Source organism: Sycon ciliatum, chromosome 7, assembly GCF_964019385.1.
Source record: "Sycon ciliatum chromosome 7, ocSycCili1.1, whole genome shotgun sequence".
NCBI lineage: Eukaryota > Metazoa > Porifera > Calcarea > Leucosolenida > Sycettidae > Sycon > Sycon ciliatum.
The window spans coordinates 34,542,869-34,567,506 of NC_088649.1; the positions used below are offsets into that span (position 1 = coordinate 34,542,869).

At 47.9% G+C, this 24,638-nt stretch overlaps 2 protein-coding genes and 1 pseudogene across 2 annotated transcripts in view; 2 read left to right on the top strand and 1 right to left on the bottom strand.

Moving 5' to 3' along the window:
* LOC135821390 (uncharacterized) overlaps window positions 1-23,413 on the bottom strand; it is a 34,965-nt gene extending 11,552 nt beyond the window's left edge. The window contains exons 1-12 of the mRNA XM_065334464.1: window positions 19,218-23,413; window positions 17,051-17,243; window positions 15,853-15,937; window positions 15,304-15,594; window positions 14,951-15,096; window positions 14,400-14,521; window positions 8,614-8,805; window positions 7,905-8,068; window positions 6,657-6,741; window positions 6,129-6,407; window positions 5,721-5,854; window positions 5,117-5,238 (exon numbers count right to left, since the gene is read on the bottom strand). Of these exons, the coding sequence (XP_065190536.1) occupies window positions 20,066-23,188 (3,123 nt within the window). The 5' untranslated portion in view covers window positions 23,189-23,413 and the 3' untranslated portion in view covers window positions 5,117-5,238; window positions 5,721-5,854; window positions 6,129-6,407; ... (7 more) ...; window positions 17,051-17,243; window positions 19,218-20,065. The remainder of the gene's footprint in view (window positions 1-5,116; window positions 5,239-5,720; window positions 5,855-6,128; window positions 6,408-6,656; window positions 6,742-7,904; window positions 8,069-8,613; window positions 8,806-14,399; window positions 14,522-14,950; window positions 15,097-15,303; window positions 15,595-15,852; window positions 15,938-17,050; window positions 17,244-19,217) is intronic.
* LOC135821879 (uncharacterized protein K02A2.6-like) lies at window positions 69-4,100 on the top strand. The gene has a single exon (XM_065334880.1). It carries the CDS (start codon window positions 69-71, stop codon window positions 4,098-4,100), a length of 4,032 nt encoding a protein of 1,343 aa, XP_065190952.1.
* Window positions 8,138-24,638, top strand: part of LOC135821880 (uncharacterized protein DDB_G0283357-like) — a 46,598-nt pseudogene continuing 30,097 nt past the window's right edge.

Below are 24,638 nucleotides of genomic sequence, written 5' to 3' on the forward strand. Positions count from 1 at the left end.
ATCTGTTTAGCACAATGGCTGTCTTGTGAGTGACTGAATAGATGTCTACATTGGCGCAGTGAACGAAAATGACTAAGGGCAGGACGCCCAAGGAATTTATTCCTGACTATGCTGCGAGCAACGTCGGTGCTGATTTTGAACTCTGGCTCGAGGACATAAATGATTTCCTTTCAATCAGTGAAGTGACGGCAGCAGCTGACAAGAAACGCTTGTTCTTGAATCTGGCTGGATTAGCAGTGAGGCGCATTGTGAAAGGTCTGGTTGTCACGGTGGAGCAGACACAAGATGGCTCACCTGGAGATGAGTACCAAGCCTTGACGGACGCATTGTTGGCACACTTTCGACCGTCAACAAATGTCACGTCTGAACGTCACAAATTCCGCCAACTCCGCCAAATGGAGGGCGAGTCGGTGACTTCGTTCGTTGGGCGGCTGAGAGAAAAGGCAGATGTTTGCGAATTCAGCTCCACTTCTGTGGATACCATTGTCAACTGCCAAATTCGAGACCAGCTGATCGTGGGCCTGCGTTCTGTTGAGCTTCGAAAGGAGCTGCTGAAACAGTCGAAGCTGACCCTGAACGACGCCGTCACCAAGTCAGTGGCGTTGGAAGCGTCGATTACTGACAGTAAACTGTACGATAGTACCAGAGCTAGTGACGCACCGCCTGTGTTCCCCGTGCCCATCCAGCGTGTGCAAGCTGTCTCTGCAGCTGGTTCTGGATCAGAGGGAAAGAAGTGCAAATACTGCGGACGTAGTCACAAACCAGGCATGCGTAACTGTCCTGCGGCCAACGTCACCTGCAACAAGTGTGGCAAGCGAGGGCATTTTGCAGCGGTCTGCATGTCAAACAAAGTGGAAAGACACGAAGAAAGAGCCCGGCCAGTAGAGGATGAGCCTGATGAGTATGAGCATGCAAGTCGCATGTACGACTCCGCTTTCGCCGTCAGTAGCTCGGCACTCGCAGGCGACAAGACATTCCAGACTACACTCAAAGTCAATGGTGAGCTGTGCACTGGACTGTTAGACACAGGTGCAACTCGGACGATCCTCACTGATGATGTGATCAAGCCCACGCGCAAGAGTGACCGCTTGCTGAAAGCGTACAATGGCGGTGTCGTAGAGACTTTGGGCATGGCTGACGTCCACATTTCACATGGTGGCAAGAACGTGAAGTGCAGTTGTTTCGTGGTAGCAGCCAGTCAGCACTCCGTTCTCTTCGGACAGGATGTCATCAAGGAGCTGAACCTCCTGTCACAAGCAAACGTGGTGAACGTGTCACCCATCGAAATCTCTCTGGAAGACGGTTCAAAGCCTCTAGCCCAGCCACCACGACGCCCAGCTTTCAGTATCCGGGCTGACATCGAGACCGAGCTGAAACGGCTGACCAAGTTGGATATCATTGAACCCGTCAAGGAAGCCACGCCGTGGGTGTCACCACTTGTTCCAGTCCGCAAACCGAATGGAGCATTGCGACTATGCGTGGACTACAGAGAACTGAATAAGAGAGTTACACGTGAGCGCAACGTTCTTCCAACCGTTGACGAGATCACAGCTCAGCTTGATGGCGCAGGGGTCTTCTCAGTTCTGGATGCGGAATCTGGATTCCATCAGCTACTCTTGTCAGAAGAAGCAAGGCCTCTAACGACTTTCTCATCGCACTGTGGCCTGTTCCGTTTCAAGCGTTTACCTTTCGGTATTGCATGTGCGCCTGAGATTTTCCAGCGAGTGGTGTCCGACATTCTGGAAGGCCTGCCAGGAGTCATCGTCTACATCGACGACATCCTAGTGTTTGGCTCCAATCAAGCAGAACACGATGCACGGCTAGAAGCAGTCAAGCAGCGACTGCGAGCAGCTAACCTCCAACTCAACTGGACCAAGTGCCGACTGAACCAGGACCGTGTGAAGTATCTGGGACATTGGCTAAGTGCGACCGGCTTGTCCCCAGATGATGACAAGTTACAAGCCATCCAGGAGCTGGCCCCTCCGAAATCTATCTCTGATGTGCGACGGTTCCTGGGGATGGCTACGTACCTTGGAAAGTTCATTCCGAACTTGGCCCAGATCACGGCTTCTCTGCGCAGGCTAGCAAAGCGTGATCCCTTCAGTGTGGATGATGAAGTCCTGCAGGCATTCGCCTCAGCAAAGGCTGGTATAGCGTCAGCTTTGCAAGCGTTGGCATTCTTTCAACCAGCATTGGACGTCCCTACTGCTATCAGCTGTGATGCATCGCCAGACGGTTTGGGAGCAGTCCTGTGGCAGAAGAATACCAGTGGCTGTTGGGTACCAGTGACATGTGCCAGTCGCTCTCTATCAGATGTTGAGTCACGCTATTCTCAGCTGGAACGAGAGATGCTGGGAGTGGTATTCGGCCTGACTCGCTTTCGGCAGTATGTACTAGGCCGAGAAGTGCAAGTGTTTACGGATCACAAGCCGCTTATTTCTATCGTCCAGAAGCCGTTCGACGAAGTGCCACCGAGGCTTCAGAGATGGCTGGTCGCATTGATGCCCTATCGCTACAGCTTGGTGTTCGTCCCTGGCCAGCAGATGGTTTGTGCTGACACTCTCTCTCGAGCTCCTCTACCTGATCGCACAGCTTCACCTGCAGAGGCACGTTCAATGGCGGAATTCGTTAGTCTCATTCTCGAGGCTTGTCCGGTTCGTTCCAAGGATATTCGCCAGGCCACGGACTCTGATCCGACACTGAGCAGCGTCCGACAAAGAGTGGGCACATCAGTTTGGTCAGGGTGCATCCAAACGGAAGAGCCTTACTTCCTGCTACGCCATCAGCTGACAGTCATTGAAGGGATTGTCATGCTAGACAATCGCTACGTCATTCCAGAAGAGCTCCGCCCAGCGGTGCTGCGACTAGCACATGAAGGTCATCCAGGCATCGATGCATTCCGGGATACCCTTCGCGAACGGGTTTGGTGGCCAGGTCTCATGAAGGATGCCAATCTGTTTGCAGAGAAATGCTCTGAATGCTGGCGTAAACGCTCCAATCCAGCGCAACAGCTCCTCCCTACAGAGATAGAAGGTGTCTGGCAGAAACTGGCCATTGACCTTGTTACCATTGAGGGAGCCACGTTCCTGTCTGCTATTGATTATGGTTCCCGCTGGCCAGAGCTTCTACCACTGTCCAATACTACGACAACGGGTGTGATCGACAAGCTGATGGAGTTGTTCGCACGGTTTGGTCTGCCTTCAACACTCGTCTCGGATTGGGGCCCACAGTTTGCATCCACTGAGATGTCCAAGTTTCTCGCTCAGTTGGGTGTTGAGCATTGCAAGTCTAGCCCCCGGTATGCCCGCTCTAACGGTATGGTGGAGCGACTACATCGTCTGGTGAAAGAACGAGTTGCCAGCCTGAGACCTCATCTACCGCTACACCGCCGCATCACTCAAGTCTTGTTCGACATTCGCAATTCGCGGCACCGGATGCTAGGTACATCGCCGAGCGAAGCGTTGTTCAGCAGAGTCATTCGGACACGGGTTCCAGCATCCATCACCCCACAGATCGTCAACCCATTTGAGCAGATCAAGGCGAAAGCAGCAATGGTTGAAGGTCATGACTCGCGCCGAGGTGTCCGCAAGTTACCCCATTTGCCATCAGGTACGCGGGTAGTGCTCCATGATGGGTACAGCGACCCTCGAAAAGAATGGAAGGTAGTAGAGCAGTATGGTCGTCAGGTTGGGGTCACTGATGGGTCACGCATACTGCTCCGGAACCGTCAGCATGTTACCGAGTTTGTAGCACCAGCAGCAGCAGCAGCAGCGGAGAAAGCACCCATGAGTGAACCTCTGGCACAGTCAGAGAGGGAGCATGTGCCAGAGCCAGTGTGTGCTCCAGCACTGCCAGTGTCCGACCCAACAAGCCTTCCGTCAGCGAGCAGCGCAACATCCAGGCCCGAAGCTCCGGTAACTGCGCTCACATTGCCGTTGTCTCCTGCAGCTTCACCGGAGACGACAGCATCACCTGCAACACCGGCCTGTATGTCACTGTCACCGCCAACATCTCGTCCAAGTGTATTCCGCGAGGGCGTACAGACCAGAGCTGGCCGTCAGATCAAGCTTACAGAGAAAGCACGTGAAGCTGACATCTGAGTCGTCGAGTCATGCATTACCAAATGAGTGGCTTCAATCGCTACCAGATTGGCGTTGTTTAGAATCTTCTAACTACCTTGTGAATATTTAGATTTTTCTTTATTTTTTTCCCCTTATTGGTCGAGTTTGCATTGTAACTCAAACTCATGGTGTTTTTGCCTCAAGTTTTGAGTCAGATTATTTCTAATAGTTGCAACACTTCCCGTCTCTCTTTTACTCCAACACATGTACGTACATTCCTCTGCAAGCTGCAGGATACGGATGCATGTGTTTTTGTTTTGTTTTTGTTTTCCTTTTTTCTCCTTCTTCTTTTTTTTTCTTTTTGAGGGAAGGGGGGTAATGTAGATATCGTACATGCAGTTGTATGTAGTACTATGTACGCACGTGCAGGCATGCACGTGCTTGTACCGCTTTATGTATAGCACGAGAGAGATGACATGGCGCACTTCTGATAGAGAACTAAAGAAGATCTGTTTAGCACAATGGCTGTCTTGTGAGTGACTGAATAGATGTCTACAACCAGCACAGCCAACACCAGCAATAGCAACAGTAGCAGTGTCAAGATCAGCAGCAGCAACAAAGAGACAGACACAACAGTTTGGACAAGCATAGCCACCATTCCTAGCTATCACAAGAAGGAGAGTTTGGAGAGAATGACATGGAGGAGAAGGAATGAAGGCGTACCTAAAGTGCAAACAAAATGTCTCTTTCAACCCTGTGTATAGCTGGACATGCAAATATACCCATAGAGGCTTACGTACACTGCAGACAAGAGTGGTGATCTAGATATGCAGTGGTTAAAACTTAGATAACTCACTTTGTAATGTATAGACAACACAGGTAGGAGTATGAGAGTTGTTTGTAACGAGGAGAAGTTGAAGTCAAACAATTATTCCATGCACAATTCTCCCATTATACAATGCTAGTCCATGTGAATATGGGTGCTGTGTGATGGGGGGGGGGGGGGGGGGGGGTGCTAACAGTGCAGGGGTGATAGTTAATTTAAAAAACTGTACCTTTCAATACTGAACCATCCCGGCATCCGTCCATCAGCCAACAGATCACTTTGCATATGGAGACCATGGCAGAACAACCCGCTGCAATAAGAGCAACCACGCAGCGACTGCGGATAATCCCCCTGAAACAGTAACAGCAGCAGCAACAGCATTAGCGAATGCAGCCGCTCAGCAACAGCAGCAGCAGCTACCGTAGTGGTCTTGCCAGCACAGAAACAGTATAGGTCCTACCAGTACAAAAACAGTATAGGTCTTGCCAGGACAGCAACAGTAGAGGTCTTGCCAGGACAGCAACAGTACAGGTCTTGCCAGCACAGCAGCTACATTAGTTGGCAGCACATCAATAGCTGCAGTAGCACTACCACCAGTATAGAAACACTTGCAGTGGCAGTATCACCAGCAGTAAACGTCATATTCAGAAATGACAGTACATGCCCAGCCGTCTTCAAGTTCTCACCAAAACTACCACAGTGTGGTCATGTGACCGGGGATTATTTTCAAACCAGATCCGTGCTATACTAGTTTAAACCCACCCATATATGGAAACAGGAGACGGGCAAGGGAAAGTAGCTGACAAAAAGAAATCCTTAGACACAACCTGTACCTTACTAAGATGCAGCTCTGCCATCCAGATTTCTGCCCATCATCTGAGTACTCGCTGACACACACGTCACGGATCACTGTTCAACACAGCTGACCATGGCGGAAGCAGCAGTAACAGTAGAGACCCTGGCAACGCTATCCGCAATAGACACGATGACAGCACATGAATACACACACAAACACACACACACACGCACACATACATAAAAAAGAAGTGACTGCCTTAAACAACATCAACAGCCACAGAAACAACAGAAAAAGCAGCAGTAGCAGTAGAGGTAGGAGGCAGAAATAGCAGCTACAACAGCAACAGGAGCAGCAGCAGCAGCAGCAACAACAGCGAGAAGTACAGCAGCAACAGCAATAGCAACAGCAGCAGCAAGAGTAACACACAAACACACACACACACCTGTCCTTTCCTATCGAGCCACTGCCACGAGGGTCACGTGGGCCTGGAGTAGCAACGGAGAGAGAAGAGGAGAACGCCGTCCCACGGTGTCCAGGACACAACGAGAGGTCGCCAGGATTCAGGTCACCTAGGACTGTTACCCCAAGACTGACGTATGGCCGGGGGAGAACCTGAGCAGCGGTGTCTATTCCTGCCCTGGACCGAATGGAAGCAGCGGGCGCAGGACGCACAGTGCACGCCACAACACGCCTCCACTGCGGCTGGGGACTAAGCCACACACTTGTGACGGGCAAGGCCAACACACACACACACACACACATACACACACACACACACACACACACACACACACACACACACGAGCAGCAACAGTAGCACAGAAAGCACAGCACAGAAAGACAATGGAGTCAGGAGAAATAGCACCACCGGTAGCAATGTCAATGGTTTAATAATACTTCAGAGATTGCCCACTCGTATACATTTTATAAGAAGCTGTATAAGTACAGTTGATGATACTCTTTGACATACCTTGTAGTAGTCACATCCATCTGCTACACAGCTACAGAAATAACAGCACGACCGCTCTGCTGTTGATTCGATAACACAAGCATATCTGTAGCAGTGCAACGGGAAAATTCAGCAAGAAAAAAAACAAAACAAAAAGCAGCAACATTCAGTTGCATAAATAGCAGCACCAGCAGCAGTAACAACCGGACAAGCACCATCATCAGCAGCAACAGTAGCAGCAGTAGCAACAGTTGCGGGACCATCACCAGCACCATCACCACCAGCAACAGTAGCAGCAATACCAGCAGCAACAGTAGCAGCAACAGTAGCAGCAATACCAGCAGCAGTAGCAGCAATACCAGCAACAGTTGCGGGATCATCGCCATCACCAGCAACAGCACCATCACTAGTAGGAAAAATGACCGGGTCAAGCACTCGTCTGCAGTACAGTACGGCATCATGGAGTCATACGAGGATACAATCAATCACTTCCCTGACAAAAAGTCCGGGATGGGCGCATGGAAAAGACGGGGCGCTCTGGCGGAATTTTACGGTATATACCGGTATGGTGTGTGTTGTGAAATCCTAGCCGGTACAAATTTCATGACCCTACACTACTATAATCACATAATGCATGTCTGACTTGTTAGTATGGTAAAATTAGAATTCTGCAAACACACCGATATTCGCGTCAATAAATTTTCGCCATTTCCTAGAACCAGGGAGTTTACAGTGGATAATGTTCGCAAAGGACTGTGGCCACTTTCATAAACTCACTGTTCAAATTTGACTTCTCTCTGGTTAATCAATATTCACATTAGGGCCGGGTTCCACTGCGGCTCCGCGGCACTTGGCTGCATGCAGCGGAGCAGCGCGGTTCCACTGGCACTCGTCATTCGCGGTACCGCGAAATCAAAAAAACCTCGTGTTCTGGCCAGCAATGAAACAAAATTAGAATTCTAAAATTCTTGCGCACAAAACAGTGCAAAGTAACGGGAAACAGGTCGAGCCGCGACTGCGGCTCTCAGTTTTTGATCAAGAATCGTAGCAAAAGGTCGCTGTGAGCCGTGGCCTCGCTGCTCCAGCTCGAGCCGCGGTCACTATGGTAATGATGACGTTTCAACCCGCGGATGATGAGCAGCGGAGCCGCAGTGTAACCTGGCCCTTAGTCTCTTGTCTTGAAAATAGCAAACAATAATGTGTGGTGAATATTGTACAGTTACCAGTAGTAACAAATAGCAGATTATTAACAATAGAAAGTCTACTTACTCACTTCACTACAGTCTTCTGGCAGATATACTTGCATTAGAGCGTTCGGCACACAACTACCACCATCTTTGCCCTCCAATCCTGTGATTTTCCCCGGCAGACGAATGCTACGGAATGCCACCGAGAAATCACCTCCTCTGAATCACCAACAACATCAACAATAGCTGCAAGGAGAAGAATTGCAGCAACCACAGCAGCAAAAATTGCTTTTTGACGATGGTACCATCGTGAGAATGAAGAGTTCAAATAGCTGCAACAACAGCAAGACTAATAGCATCAACAGTAGAAACAACAGCAGTAAAGAAAATAACAGCAGCAACAGCAAAGAAAATACCAGCAGCAGTAGCAGTAGCTCCAACGACGGCCGCAAGACTAATAGCACCAACAGCAGCAACAGCAGCAACAACAGCAACAGCAAAAGCAGCAGCAACAGCGACAACAGCAACAGAAACAGCAACAACAACAGCAACAGCAATAGCAGCAGCAACAACAGCAGCAGTAGTAACAGCAGCAGCAGAAGCAACAACAGTAGCAGCAGCAGCAACAGTAGCAGCAGGTGAAGATAAAAACAATGTGCAGTCATTTCCCCAGGACAATTATCCAATTCTACCTGTTTTGATTATTAGTTTGAACACATCTAAATAGGGAAAGAAGATAGGGGCAAGATAATGTAGTTAACAATAAGATTATATTTTTCTACAAGCTGTACCTTTCTGCATTGCAGCAATATCATCCAGGTATGTGTACGTCATCAGAAACCTCACTGATCTGCATACATCTGATTCCTGTTACCCAGGACCAGAGATGAAGCAGAGGAATAGTACAGCTACTGACAACACCATGAGTCATGATCTCTATCACAGCAGCATCACACTCTCAGCAACTCTACCAGCAACTGCAACTGCAACTTCAACAGAAGCAGAGGCATAAACAGGCAAACAACAGTATCTCCAGCAATAGATCAGCAGCAGCAGTGTCAAGATCAGCAGCAGCAGCAGCAGCAGCAACAGAGAGACAGACACAACAGTTTGAATAAGCAGAGCCACCATTCCTTGGTGTCATGGGAAGGAGAGTTAGGAGAGAATGCCATGGAAATGGAAGAGAAGGAATTAATGAATGAGTATGTAAAGTGCAAACAAAAAGTCCCTTCCAACCCTGTGTACAGCTGGGCATGTAACGAGGAGAAGTTGAAGTGAAACAATTATTCTCTGCACAATTCTCCCATTATACAATGCCATTCCATATGAATATGGGTTCTGTGTGATGGGGGGGGGGGGGGGGTTGTGGGTGCTAACAGTACAGGGGTGCTAGTTAATAAATAAAAATTACCTTTCAATACTGAACCATCCCGGCATCCGTCCATCAGCCAACAGATCACTTTGCATTAGGAGACCTTGGCAGAACAACCCGCTGCAATATGAGCAACAATGCCGCCACTGCGGATAATCCCCCTGAGACAGCAACAGCAGAAGCACCAACAACATTAGGGACAGCAACAGCACAGCAACAGTACAGGTCTTGCCAGCACAGCAACAGTACAGGTCTTGCCAGCACAGCAACAGTACAGGTCTTGCGAGCACAGCAACAGTACAGGTCTTGCCAGTACAGCAACAGTAGAAGTCTTGCCAGCAGCAGCAACAGTACAGGTCTTGCCAGCACAGCAACAGTACAGGTCTTGCCAGCATAGCAACAGTAGAAGTCTTGCCAGAACAGCAGCTACATTAGTTGGCAGCACAGCAATAGCTGCAGTAGCACTATCACCAGTATAGAAACACTTGCACCAGCAGTATCACCAGCAGTAAACGTCACATTCAGAAATGACAGTACATGGCCAGCCGTCTTCAAGTTCTCACCAAAACTACCACAGTGTGGTCATGTGACCGGGGATTATTTTCAAACCAGATCCGTGCTATACTAGTTTAAACCCACCCATATATGGAAACAGGAGACGGGCAAGGGAAAGTAACTGACAAAAAGAAATCCTTAGACACAACCTGTACCTTACTAAGATGCAGCTCTGCCATCCAGATTTCTGCCCATCATCTGAGTACTGGCTCACACGTAATGGATCACTGTTCAGCACAGCTGACCATGGAGGAAGCAGCAGTAACAGTATAGACACTGGCAACTGGCACAATATAGACACTGGCAACGCTATCTGCGATAGACACTATGACAGCACATGAACACATGAACACAAACACACACACACACACACACACACACACACACACACACACAACTCAGACCTCAGACATGCCCATTGCGGAAGCGATGATAGCGAACAGCTATGTTAGACATAGCAACTTGTGCTGGGATTACACCATTCAACAGCTTGCAAGGCTGATGAATTTACCGCCATTATTTTTAGCCTGGTATCCACCACACAGCTGTTTGAAGCGACTTGTTCTGGCCAGTGAATCCCTATTTTTCATTTTTTTCACACGCACACACACACATACAGAAGGAGACGTGACTGCTGCAGCAACATCACCAGCAGCCACAGAAACAGCAGAAACAGCAGCAGTAGCAGTAGAGGTAGGAGGCAGAAATAGCAGCAGCAACAGCAGCAGCAACAGCAGCAGCAGCAGCAACAACAGCGAGAGGAACAACAGCAGAAGCAGAAGCAGCAACAACAACAGCAGCAGCAAAAACAGCGACAGCAACAGCAGCAGCAAGAGTTACACACAAACACATACACACCTGTCCTGTCTTGTTCTATCGAGCCACTGCCACAAGGGTCTCGTGGGCCTGGAGTAGCAACGGAGAGAGAAGAGGAGAACGCTGTCACACGGCGTCCAGGACACAACGAGAGGTCGCCAGGATTCAGGTCACCTAGGACTGTTACCAAGAGACTGACGTATGGCCGGGGGAGAACCTGAGCAGCGGTGTCTATTCCTGCCCTGGACCGAACGGAAGCAGCGGCCGCAGGATGCACAGTGCGCGCCACAACACGCCTCCACTGCGGTTGGGGACTGAGCCACACACTTGTGATGGGCAAGGCCAACACACACATGCACACACACACACGCACACGCACACGCACACGCACACGCACACGCACACACACACACACACACACACACACACACACACACACACACACACACAGGAGCAGCAACAGTAGCACAGAAAGCACAGCACAGAAAGACAATGGAGTCAGAAGAAATAGCACCACCAGTAGCAATATCAACGGTTTAATAATACTTCAGAGATTGCCCACTCGTATACATTTTATAAGAAGATGTATAAGTACAGTTGATGATACTATTTGACATACCTTGTAGTAGTCACATCCATCTGCTACACAGCTACAGAAATAACAGGACGACCGCTCTGCTGTTGATACGATAACACAAACATATCTGTAGCAGTGCAACGGGAAAATTCAGCAAGAAAAAAACAAAAAACAAAAAGCAGCAACATTCAGTTGCATAAATAGCATCACCAGCAGCAGTAACAACAGCACAAGCAGCACCACCAGCAGTAACAGTAGCAGCAATACCACACAGCAGTAGCAACAGTTGCGGGACCATCACCATCACCAGCAACAGCACCATCTCTAGTAGGAAAAATGACCGGGTCGAGCACTCGTCTGCAGGACAGTACGGCATCATGAAGTCATACGAGGATACAATCAATCACATCCCTGACAAAAAGTCCGGAAGGTGCGCATGGAAGAGAGGGGGCGCTCTGGTGGGATTTTACGGTATATACCGGTATGGTGTGTGTTGTGAAATCCTAGCCGGTACAAATTTCATGACCCTACAGTACTATAATCACATAATACATTTCTGACTTGTTAATATGGTAAAATTAGAATTCTGCAAACACACCGATATTCGCATCACTAATTTTCGCCATTTCTTAGAACCAGGGAGTTTACAGTGGATAATGTTCGCAAAGGACTGTGGCCACTTTCATAAACTCACTGTTCAAATTTGACTTCGCTCTGGTTAATCAATATTCACATTAGGGCCGGGTTCCACTGCGGCTCGGCTGCTCCGCGGCACTTGGCTGCATGCAGCGGAGCAGCGCGGTTCCACTCACACTCGTCATTTGCGGTACCGCGAAATCAAAAAAACCTCGTGTTCTGGCCAGCAATGAAATAAAATTAGAATTTTAAAATTCTTGCGTACAAAACAGTGCAAAGTAACGGGCAACAGGTCGAGCCGCGACTGCGGCTCTTAGTTTTTGATCAAAAATCGTAGCAAAAGGTCGCTGTGAGCCGTGGCCTCGCTGCTCCAGCTCGAGCCGCGGTCACTATGGTAATGATGACGTTTCAAGACGCGGATGATGAGCAGCGGAGCAGCAGAGCGGCAGTGGAACCTGGCCCTTACGCTCTTGTCGTGAAAATAGCAAACAATAATGTGTGGTGAATATTGTACAGTTACCAGTAGTAACAAATAGCAGATTATTAACAATAGAAAGTCTACTTACTCACTTCACTACAGTCTTCTGGCAGATATACTTGCATTAGAGCGTTCGGCACACAACTACCACCATCTTTGCCCTCCAATCCTGTGATTTTCCCCGGCAGACGAATGCTACTGAATGCCACCGAGAAATCACCTCCTCTGAATCACCAACAACAGCAACAACAGCTGCAACGAGAGTAATAGCAGCAACCACATCAGCAACAATTGCATTTTGACGATGGTACCATCGTGAGAATAAAGAACTCAAATAGCTGCAACAACAGCAAGACTAACAGCACCAACAGTAGAAACAGGAGGAGCGAAAATAACAGCAGCAACAACAGCAACAACAACAGATCAAGCACCAGCAACAGCAGCCCCAAAAGTAGCAGCAGCAGCAAAAGCAGCAACAACAGCAGCACCAACAGCAGCAATGCAAACAGCAGAAACAGCAGAACAATAACAACAACAGCGGCAGCAGCAGTAGCAGCAGAAACAACAGCAGTGGTAGCAACAGAAGAAGCACCAACAGCAGCAATGTAAACAGCAGAAACAGCAGCAATAGCAACAACAGCGACAGCAGCAGCAGCAGAAACAACAGCATTGGTAGAAACAGAAGAAGCAGCAACAGCAGTGGTAGCAACAGCAGACACAGCGACCACAGCAGCAACGGTAGCAACAGCAATAGCAGACATAGCAGCAATACCAACAGCAGCAATAGCAGCAACAGCAGCAACAACAGCAAAAACAACAGTAACGGTAGCAACAGCAATAGCAGCAACAGCAGCAACAACAGCAGCAGTAGCAGTAGCAGCAGCACCAGCAACAACAGCAGCAGTAGCAGCAACAGCAGCAACAACAGCAGCAGCAACAGCAGCAGCAACAGCAGCAACAGCAGCAACAGCAACAACAATAACAGCAGCAACAGCAGCAGCTGCAGCAGCAGCACCAGAAACAGCAGCAATATTAACAGCAACAGCAGCAGCAACAGCAGCAGCAGCAGCAGGACCAGAAACAGCAGCAGCAGCAGGACCAGAAACAGCAGCAATATTAACAGCAACAGCAACAGGAGCAACAGTAGCAATAGTTGCAGATAAAAACAATGTGCAGTCATTTCCCCAGGACAATTATCCAATTCTACCGGTTTTGATTATTTGTTTGAACACATCCAAATAGGGGAAGAAGGGAGGGGCAAGATAATGTAGTTAACAATAAGATGACATTTTCTACAATCTGTACCTTTCTGCATTGCAGCAATATCATCCAGGTATGTGTACGTCATCAGAAACCTCACTGATCAGCATACATCTGATTCCTGTTACCCAGGACCAGAGATGAAGCAGAGGAATAGTACAGCTACTGACAACACCATGAGTCATGATCTCTATCACAGCAGCATCACACTCGCAGCAACTCTACCAGCAACTGCAACTGCAACAGAGGGATAAACAGGCAAGCAGCAGAAACAACAACAGCAACAGCAGCAGCAGCAATAGCATCCGCAGCAGCAGCAGCAATAGCATCCGCAGCAGAAGCAGCATGACCAGCACAGCCATCACCAGCAATAGCAGCAATAACAGTGTCAAGATCAGCAGCAGCAGCAGCAGCAGCAGCAGCAGCAGCAGAGAGACAGACACAACAGTTTGAACAAGCAGAGCCACCATTCCTTGCTGTCACGAGAAGTAGAGTTTGGAGAGAATGACAGGAAAGAGAAGGAATGAAGGCGTACCTAAAGTGCAAACAAAATGTCTCTTTCAACCCTGTGTATAGCTGGACATGCAAATATACCCATAGAGGCTTACGTACACTGTAGACAAGAGTGGTGATCTAGATATGCAGTGGTTAAAACTTAGATAACTCACTTTCTAATGTATAGACAAAACAGGTAGGAGTATGAGAGTTGTTTGTAACGAGGAGAAGTTGAAGTCAAACTATTATTCCATGCACAATTCTCCCATTATACAATTCTATTCCATGTGAATATGGGTGCCGTGTGATGGGGGGGGGGGGGGGAGGGAGCGGGGCAGGGGTTGGGGGTGATAACAGTTCAGGGGTACTAGTTAATAAAAAAATGTACCTTTCATTTCTGAACCATCCCGGCATCCGTCCATCAGCCAACAGATTACTTTGCATATGGAGACCTTAGAAGAAAAACTCGCTGCAATAAAAGCAACCACGCCGCCACTGCGGAAAATACCCCTGAAACAGTAACAGCAGCAGCAAACAAAACATTAGCGAAAGCAACAGAACAGACACAGTACAGCAACAGTACAGGTCTTGCCAGGACAGCTACAGTATAGGTCCTGCCAGCACAGCAACAGTACAGGTCTTGCCAGCATAGCAGCTACATTAGTTTCCAGCACATCAATAGCTGCAGTACCACTATCACCAGTATAGACACACTTGCAGTTGCAGTATCACCAGCAGTAAACGTCACATTCAGAAATGACAATACATGGCCAGTCGTCTTCAAGTTCTCACCAAAACTACCACAGTGTGGTCATGTGACTGGGGATTATTTTCAAACCAGATCCGTGCTATACTAGTTTAAACCCACCCATATATGGAAACAGGAGACGGGCAAGGGAAAGTAACTGACAAAAAGAAATCCTTAGACACAACATGTACCTTACTAAGATGCAGCTCTGCCATCCAGATTTCTGCCCATCATCTGAGTACTCGCTCACACGTAACGGATCACTGTTCAGCACAGCTGACCATGGAGGAAGCAGCAGTAACAGTATAGACACTGGCAACGCTATCCGCAATAGACACTATGACAGCACATTAATACACACACAAAAACACACACACACACACACACACATACAGAAAAAGAAGTGACTGCCTGAAGCAACATCAACAGCAGCCACGGAAACAGCAGCAGCTGCAGCAGCAGTAGAGGTAGGAGGCAGAAATAGCAGCAACAACAGCAACAGCAGCAGCAACAGCAGCAGCACTTACACACAAAACACACATACCTGTCCTGTCCTGTCCTAGCGAGCCACTGCCACAAGGGTCACGTGGGCCCGGAGTGGCAACGGAGAGAGAAAAGGAGAACGCCGTCCCACGGCGTCCGGGACCCAACGAGAGGTTGTCAGGATACAGGTCACCTACGACTGCTGCCCCGAGACTGACGTATGGCCTGGGGATAACCTGAGCAGCGGTGTATATTCCTGCCCTGGACCGAACGGAATCAGCAGCCGCGGGACGCACAGTGCGCGCCACAACACGACTCCACTGCGGCTGGGGACGGAGCCACACACTTGTGACTGGCAGGGCCAACACACACACACACACACACACACACACACACACACACACACACACACACACACACACACACACACACACACACAGAGGAGCAGCAACAGTAGCACAGAAAGCACAGCACAGAAAGAGAATGGAGTGAAGAGAAATAGCACCACCTGTAGCAATATCAACGGTTTAATAATACTTCAGCGATTGCCCACTCGTATACATTTTATAAGAAGATGTATAAGTACAGTTGATGATACTCTTTGACATACCTTGTAGTAGTCACATCCATCTGCTACACAGCTACAGAAATAACAGGACGACCGCTCTGCTGTTGATACGATAACACAAACATATCTGTAGCAGTGCAACGGGAAAATTCAGCAAGAAAAACACAAACAAAAAGCAGCAACATGCAGTTGCATAAATAGCAGCACCATCACCAGCAGCAACAGTAGCAGCAATACCAGCAGCAGTAGCAACAGTTGCGGGACCATCGCCATCACCAGCAACAGCACCATCACTACTAGGAAAAATGACCGGGTCGAGCACTCGTCTGCAGTACAGTACGGCATCATGGAGTCATACGAGGACACAATGAATCACTTCCCTGACAAAAAGACAGGGAGGGGCGCATGGAAGAGACGGTGCGCTCTGGTGGGATTCTACGGTATATACCGGTATGGTGTGTGTTGTGAAATCCTAGCCGGTACAAATTGTATCACCCTACAGTGCTATAATCACATAATACATTTCTGACTTGTTAGTATGGTAAAATTAGAATTCTGCAAACACACCGATATTCGCGTCACTAAATTTTCGACATTTCTTAGAACCAGAGAGTTTACAATGGAAAATGTTCGCAAAGGACTGTGGCCACTTTTCATAAACTCACTGTTCAAATTTGACTTCTCTCTGGTTAATCAATATCCACATTAGGGCCGGGTTCCACTGCGGCTCCGCGGCTTGGCTGCTCCGCGGGACTTAGCTGCATGCAGCGGAGCAGCGCGGTTCCACTGACACTCGCCATTCGCGGTACCGCGGTCGTGATCCATGGTTTTTAATGATGTTTTACCTGCCTGCGCGCGCCAGCGCGCGTGAAATCCAAAAAACCTCGTGTTCTGGCCTGCGTAACGAAATATAATTTGATTTTTAAAATCCTCGCGTATAAAACGAGGCAAAGTACGGGAAGCAGGTCGAGCCGCGACCGAACTTCGCAGTTTTTCATCAAGAATCAAAGCGAAAGGTCGCGGTGAGCCGCGGCATCGTTGCGCCAGCTCGCGCCGCCGTCACTGTGGTAATGTTGACGTATCAAGCCGCGGGTGATGAGCAGCAGAGCAGCGGAGCCGCAGTGGAACCTGGCCCTTACTGTCTTGTCGTGAAAAAAGGCAAACAATAATGTGTGGTGAATATTGTACAGTTATCAGTAGTAACAAATAGCAGATTATTAACAATAGAAAGTCTACTTACTCACTTCACTCCAGTCTTCTGGCAGATATACTTGCATTAGAGCGTTCGGCACACAACTACCACCATCTTTGCCCTCCAATCCTGTGATTTCCCCCGGCAGACGAATGCTACTGAATGCCACTCAGCTTTGCTTCATGACCGCGGAGGAATAACAGAGAACAGCCAGTACGCTGAGATCTCTGAAAATCTTTCACTGAAATAAAACACAGAGAAACAGAGAAGAGAACACACCAGGTAATGAGTAACAGAAACACAAAATAAAATTTAATAAATTATATCTTGCAAGAGCCATTCATATGAAATCACAATAACTGTATTGCAACACACAAACCAGAAAACACCGCACAGACTTAATTCAAGGAGAAACAAGTAACGGAGTCTTGGTGTGCTAATCAGCACACACATGATACCAGGAAACATGAAACAGCGCAGTACAGCACAGCGCAGCACAGCACAGTGCAGTACAGCACAGTGCAGTACAGCACAGTGCAGTACAGTGCAGTACAGCACAGCGCAGCACAGCACAGCGCAGCACAGCACAGTGCAGTACAGCACAGTGCAGTACAGTGCAGTACAGCACAATGCAGTACAGTGCAGCACAGCGCAGCACAGCACAGTGCAGTACAGCACAGTGCAGTACAGTGCAGTACAGTGCAGTACAGCACAATGCAGCACAGTGCAGCACAGTGCAGTACAGCACAATCTGTCCCCGGGGAAAATTGCGGGAAAAAATCGCAAAAAAACGCGGGGAAAAACGCGGCATTATATGGCATAATTTGCGGTGAATTTGCGGTAAATATGCGGTGAATAATATTGATGTGCGGCAATTTTCAGTGAGTATGTAGTGAAACCAATAAGTTACAGGTCTCTGGTGTAAGCACTCGTCATATTTGAGTAAAAAGCCGCCACGATGAGACGTCGTTGGTGACCGAACAGTGCACTATGTGCACGTGTTGTGCAACAAAAAGTTCAAAAATCGCGGAAAAATCGCGGAAAACGAGGTCTTTAAAAAAATCGCAAAAAACGCGGAAAAAAACGCGGCTGCGGAATCGCAATTTCCCCCGGGGACAGCACAATGCAGCACAGCACAATGCAGCACAGTGCAAGCTGCAACACCATACACAATACAAAGACCAACACAGTGCAGCAAATCATTACTTATGCCTAGTCCACACTAGCCCGATTTTCCGCTGCCATGGACTTGTACAGAAATCTGTAAAGATCGGTGCGAAAAAAAACTCTAGTGCTGACGATGTTGTCGTACAAGTTTCCGACATATCTGGGACGAGTTTCTTGTTGTGTGCGCTTTCGGCTAGGCTGATAACAAAAGTTGGCCAATAGTGCTTGCATGTAGTGGATCGAACGGGCCTCCAACCAATCACTGACGGCTTTTCACCATGACAACAGAGAGCCTGGTTACAGACGATGAACTAGCTGCACTGGATCTCTACTACATGCAGATGTAGATGTGTCAGCTTTTTCACAACTCTGACCATGTACTGTATGTACTTCATGTACTTCATGTACTGCATGTAGCTTGTGTCAAAACGTGTATTTTTTTTCACTGCCTGGTGTCTACAAGGCAAGGGTCTAGCTCGGCTGTGTATCACGTGTACGTGTACGTGTGTGAGCTGACAGGCCTTCAACTATAGTACAAGCAAAATTGCTCACCGTTGCGTGTGAACAGCTAGTCTGACTCATCCGACGCAGTCGACCGTTTCATGTCGGAGTCATTAGACACCCTTAGCAAAACACGTTATGTTGTAACGGTATTACCGTAAGGGGGAAAATACCGTGATTGGGGTTCGACCTTTAGCAAGATGCACGCTATTTTTAGAACGTTGTTGCCACGAGAATGCTATTATTTCGTGCGGTACAACCATTTATGTCACCATATACGCGATACAAGGTGAAATGCGTACGGACTATGCAATATTTGGCCACAAAACGTACCGTTGGTCACAACGATAAATCACACCCCATAACGTTTTTACGCTGCAGCTCAAACGCTATTTGGGTGATAAGGGTACGAGTACCGTAAATAATAGCGTTACCGTTGTTTGCTAAGGGTGTCTGGTGTTGGAGCACGGACCAAAAATTCGGCCTAGTGTGAACCAGTCATAAATATACAACTCTGCAACTGTAATGCAACACACAACAAACTAACCTCTTTTCACTCTCCAGTTAGGTGACTGCATGCTGAGCCCGATCAACGTCAGTGCGTAACATCCGTACCACCAGTTTCTGCTCCAATGTCCAAGATACTCACTGAACTCAGAACATAATTATCTCATTATATACGGTACTCAAACTAAAAATAATTCTGACACATGATGTCATAGTCATGTCACAATGACGTCTGGTGATGTCATAGTCAGGCTACCACATAGCCGTGGCCTGAGTGCGAGGAATCGCCGAGGATGATGAAGCGACAACATAGTTATTATGACATCATAGGCATGTGATGTCACAGGCATAAAATACCATAGTCAAGTGATGGAATAGAAATGTGACAACTGCCACAAAAATGTGAAATGGTGAGACCGTGTTCATAAAAATAAAGTATTTCATCACATGATCACATGTTCACCTTATGAATAGAACGTGCTGAACCACCATCGGGGCTCCCGGACAGACAAGCCACCAACCTCTACTGAACGAGCAGGCTTCCGCACAGCATGTGTGTGCGGCAAGTGTTTTCACCAACAGACACAACTGCAGTGTTATATATCGTCCTGTCCCACTCTCCCTCTCTTCCTCAACTTCCCTGATCAGTACCATGTACAGTAGTAACCATTCCAGCAGTGGTTCAACATGACATCACATGACCACCAGCAGTGGTTCAACATGACATCACATGACCACCAGCAGTGGTTCAACATGACATCACATGACCAGTGTATTATAGAAATAATGTTCATCTCTGTGTCTAGTGTTTACATGTCTGACAAGCCATAGCATTCCTTCCACTGCGCATATACACGTTATCTTCACTGTTGGTTATGCCGAATAATGTCATACGCAATGAATCCATAGTTGACCTGCTCTCTCGCGATGAACATAGTCAAGTAATCTCCATAGCTGATCATTCACTAACTCTCGCTTTGGTACTGAAAGGTACACGAGGTTTTGACATTCATGTACAGCTGATGCAAACTGCAAGCTGCCCTCGTCATTCTCCGCTTGAAAGTCATTCCTTTTCAGACCAACAACTTGGAGATCAGGACAAGAAGACACAATTCCAGCGAGTACCGGAAGTGACTGTGATGTAAGGCCTGTTCCTGAGAGCACCAGTGTCACCAGTGATTTACACCGCTTCAGACATGGTGCAATGCTGCACAGAAACATGTCAGAAAGATCATTGTCGCTCAAGTTAAGCTGTACAAGGTACTGAGAGTGCACACGAAGAACGTGTTTGACAACCCAAGTGCTGTGTGGCGTGAGCATCGCATGCATGAAGGCCATGTAACGAAATGGCCGTCCTGTCAGCAGTCCAGAAAGCAGAACAAGAGCATCATCACCGATCGGGAAGTAAAACTGGGGACCTGTAAGAGACTTCCAGTAAGCCAGCACGGTGATAGCTATGAGAACATTAGTTTTGATATCCTGACAGGACATACTACCTATGGTCAGGTACTCCAGGTCATGACATGTGATCACTGCGGGTACCAGCTGAGCATAGCCAGATGATGTCAGCTGCAAATCCTCTAAGGAAAGTCGAAGAAGAGCTGTGTGGTTTTCACAGATAACACTATGGATACATGCCACAGAACGGTCAGTCAGTGTATTATCTTGGAGAGAGAACTGAGCCAGCCCATGACAATGAGTTAGACCAGTAGTGAGTTGCTCAAAACCATCATCAGTAATCTGACAGTTGTGCAGATCCACAAGACTAACAGACCTACTGTGATTCCTCAGTACAGACGAAAGAAGATGACAGTCAGCAGGCGAGACAGCCACTTTCCGAAAATCAAAGCCATAATGTTCGAAGGCTAGTTCTAGACTAGGTGAAGGTGACTGACTACAGCTAGTCATGTTGTCTGTGTCTGCACTGGGCTGTGCATACACACGGCAAGCCAGTAACAACAATTGTCGGCGAACTGGAGTTAAATTTTCACGTATCCGGTCAGCTGACGATGCCGACTTCGTTGGTGGAACAGTCATGACAGAATGCACAGAGCTGTCTGTCGCAGCTGAAGAAAGACGTTCTGCAGCCTGTGAGTCTTCTGTGCGTTTCGATACAAGATACTGGTGGAGACAGTTGGATGCATGCGGGTTGATAGACTTCAAGGCAGTGCACAGTATTCTCATACTGGCACGGGGGACTTTGCGACGCCACAGCTGCAAAAGAGCATGAACTACGTCGTACAAAGACGACGAGAAAGAGTGAGGAAGAACTTCTTCAATGGCCTGTGCCACACTCACATTGTCTGGCAGTAGATCTTTAAGAAGACACCTTGCTAAACTCTGCACTGCTGCTTCATCAAGATGCCCACATAGCAACTCTACCACCTCAAGAAGATCATCTTCGGAGCAGCGAAGAAACTTTGTCACATCGCAACATGATGTCAGCTTGTTCACATCCTCTTTATCAGGGATACGCTGTGTGAGAATGGATGCAATCAACGACTCTCTGCTGACCGCTGTCAGTTGTGAAGCAAGAAGACACCAAAATGTACTCAAGTGACCCGTCAGAGCTCCTACTTGCCTCACTAAATATTCTACATCACTGGCATCAGGATTAGTGGATGCCATGTAAAGAGAAGCAAGACATTCTTGCACTGAAAGATGGCTGAATTGCCATTGAGTGATGGACGGGTATGACAGTGACTCACAAGCCACAAGAACACCAAGTGATCGACTTTCTCTAGAAACCTGCTCTGCATCTAGATCAGAATCACTGAACACTACTTTCTTTTTCATTAACGATACAAAAGCAAAATGACCCAACTCAAGAATTTGCTCCTGCAGCAAGCGTGGCACAGACACCCAGTCTGGATACGCACTCTCAGTGTTCTGTCGAATCATACTCAGTATCAACGACATGAAGATACCAAACAGTGATGAAGGTACAGAGCCACAACTACGAAACACATCACACGTCGACTGTGTGAAGTAAGGTGTTTGCATAATAGCTGAGAGTCTGGGATCAGCATCCACCTTCTCTAGTAGCCTGCTAGCCTCTGTGCATGGGAGAGCATTGTTCACATACTCGCGAACATTGCCTTTGGTGAAACCCAGTACTTCAACCCGCCTATCAAATGGACATGAAACAGACAGTTTCATCACTTCTGCAGAATGGCGTGACGTGAGAAGCAGTCGAATGCCTTTCAACTCCTCACCACGAATAATGCCACGCACAAAATCACTGCAGTCACCAAGCACAGTTTCATCCAACCCATCCAGAATCGCACACACATGTTTCAGATTGGCATGAACAAAGGAAGCAATTTCTTTTTGCTCCTCCACATCTACAATTCCATAGCGCTCTAGCTGTAACAGATCAACAACATTTCTGGCATGTCGAACACCTGCATCACGCAATGCTAACGCACTCACAATGTCAAACTCGTGCCACATTAAACCTCTTGCCCAGTCCAGCGGACCTTTCAACACGAAGATGGTCGTTTTGCCAGCGCCAGCACATGCAACAGCCAATACACGAACTGATTCGTCTTCATCAATGTCTTCCCCGTCAAAGTCAAACATATTGGCCAGTTGCACGTGCTGCACTTTGTCCGCAACCCGCGAGAAGACATGGCTCAACTTCTGCACATCGCTTTGCGAACCGAAGAATGTTTGTTCATTCAGTGATGCCAGGTCATTCACAAACATCTTATCTAGCGCTCGTCTGTTCGGTTTAGCGCACATACCCTTGCCCAACAGTACCTTAGCACCAACGTAGCGTTTCTTCAGCATCTCTGCAAACCTGACAACTGCATCGGGTAGCGACGACCTCCTTAGACTTGATTGTGTTGGTGATGATGTGGCCATGAGCGGACCTGCGACAGGGTAGTCGACACTAGCCGACGCAGCATGATGAACAGGGACATGATCACTGGTAGACGTCGGAGAACGACTACTCATATTGCGAAGTCTGGCCTGTGCCAGATTTTTGGAACTGCTAATCGGGTACATGATACTCTCAATCGTGTGTGTCAGCAGATTAGGAATACGCAGCCGTTCTCTCTCACCGAGCAGTAGACTCTACCGTCCACTTATCTAGTTTACACGACACGACCCCTAGCCCGACAAACCAACACAGTTTGTGGGCTAGGGTTGGATAAAATTAATGTTTCTGGTTGCCACAAAAACTCAGACCTACACCGATTCTATCAATAGACTACGTCTATCTCGCTCGAAGATCGTTCACTACAGTCCATTCAGAAAAAAATGAACTTCTAGCTTTTGGCCATAAATGGGTCAAACGTTGAGTTTTTTTAGAATTTTTTTCTGCAATCCCATATGGAATCCTCTTCCAATTATGTTTCTGAAGTTTTTTTGTCCAAAAAGCAAGCCATAGCAAGAATAGGATTTCGGCCAGGTTTTGCCCCAAAAGCACTGAATTGGGAAAAACCATCAAAATCCAGGCCGTTTGACCCCGCCTGCAACAGTGCATTCTGCGGTTCGAACCCCAGTTCAGGCACCCTTTTTGGACCCTTTTTCAAATTTCAAAGTTCGCAGCACTGCACTGTGTACGATGAAATCACGAAAAATCGCCAAATACGGGAGCTCGCCAGAGCCAGGACCCATTTTTTTATGAATGGACTGTAGTGTCAGTAGTGAGGATTCAAAAGGGAAAGGTAACGACTGTTTTCTAGCCTTTTTTTACCGCCCGGACTAGCGTTCTGCTCTTTTTGTTTTGCAGCTCAGATTTTGTGGTTTTCATACTGTATCACGGTATGACTGACTGTACAGTCATGTACATGAACATAATAATGATTAGCACTCAGCTAGCACTAGTAGTAGCAGTGGTCACAGGTCAGGCCAAGGAGTCGTATTCGTAAACATGGTAAAAGGCGACGACTCTTTAGTCCTAGGCTACAGTCAGTACAGGCTAATGATTATGTACAGCCCCCAGACCTGGCGCATGGCATGGTCAGGCTGGTGGCTTGTAGTCCATCGGCCAAATCTCAGAAAGGGCCTCTTTCGGCGAAGGTGATGCACTGAAGCTCCAACTAAACGCCCTTTGGCACACGAGCTCATGAGACCCCATAGAATACGAATCCGATTGTTGGACGTTGCCAATCCAGTCCAGGATAGTCGAACTGGGTCGAATACCTTCTTCCGATTTTCGTAATTTCGTCCACCATTACGTCTTTCTCATCGACTTTTTTTCGCTTGGCGAATGTTCTTGAGCCGCTGAGCAGAATCTACGCACGCTCGAACACTTGAAATGCCTGCATGTTCACGGTTCGCAAGATTCTAGCGAGCTTGGTGGAAATCTATTATTTATTTCGACATTTTTGGGGAATCTGAATTAGAACGGTAGAATCTCATTCGGAGAAGACGGCGTGTCGCCGCTGTCGGATTGTCGCTACTGTGTTTCAGACGTATTTGCTTGAGCGTGCTATTGAGGATGGACAGA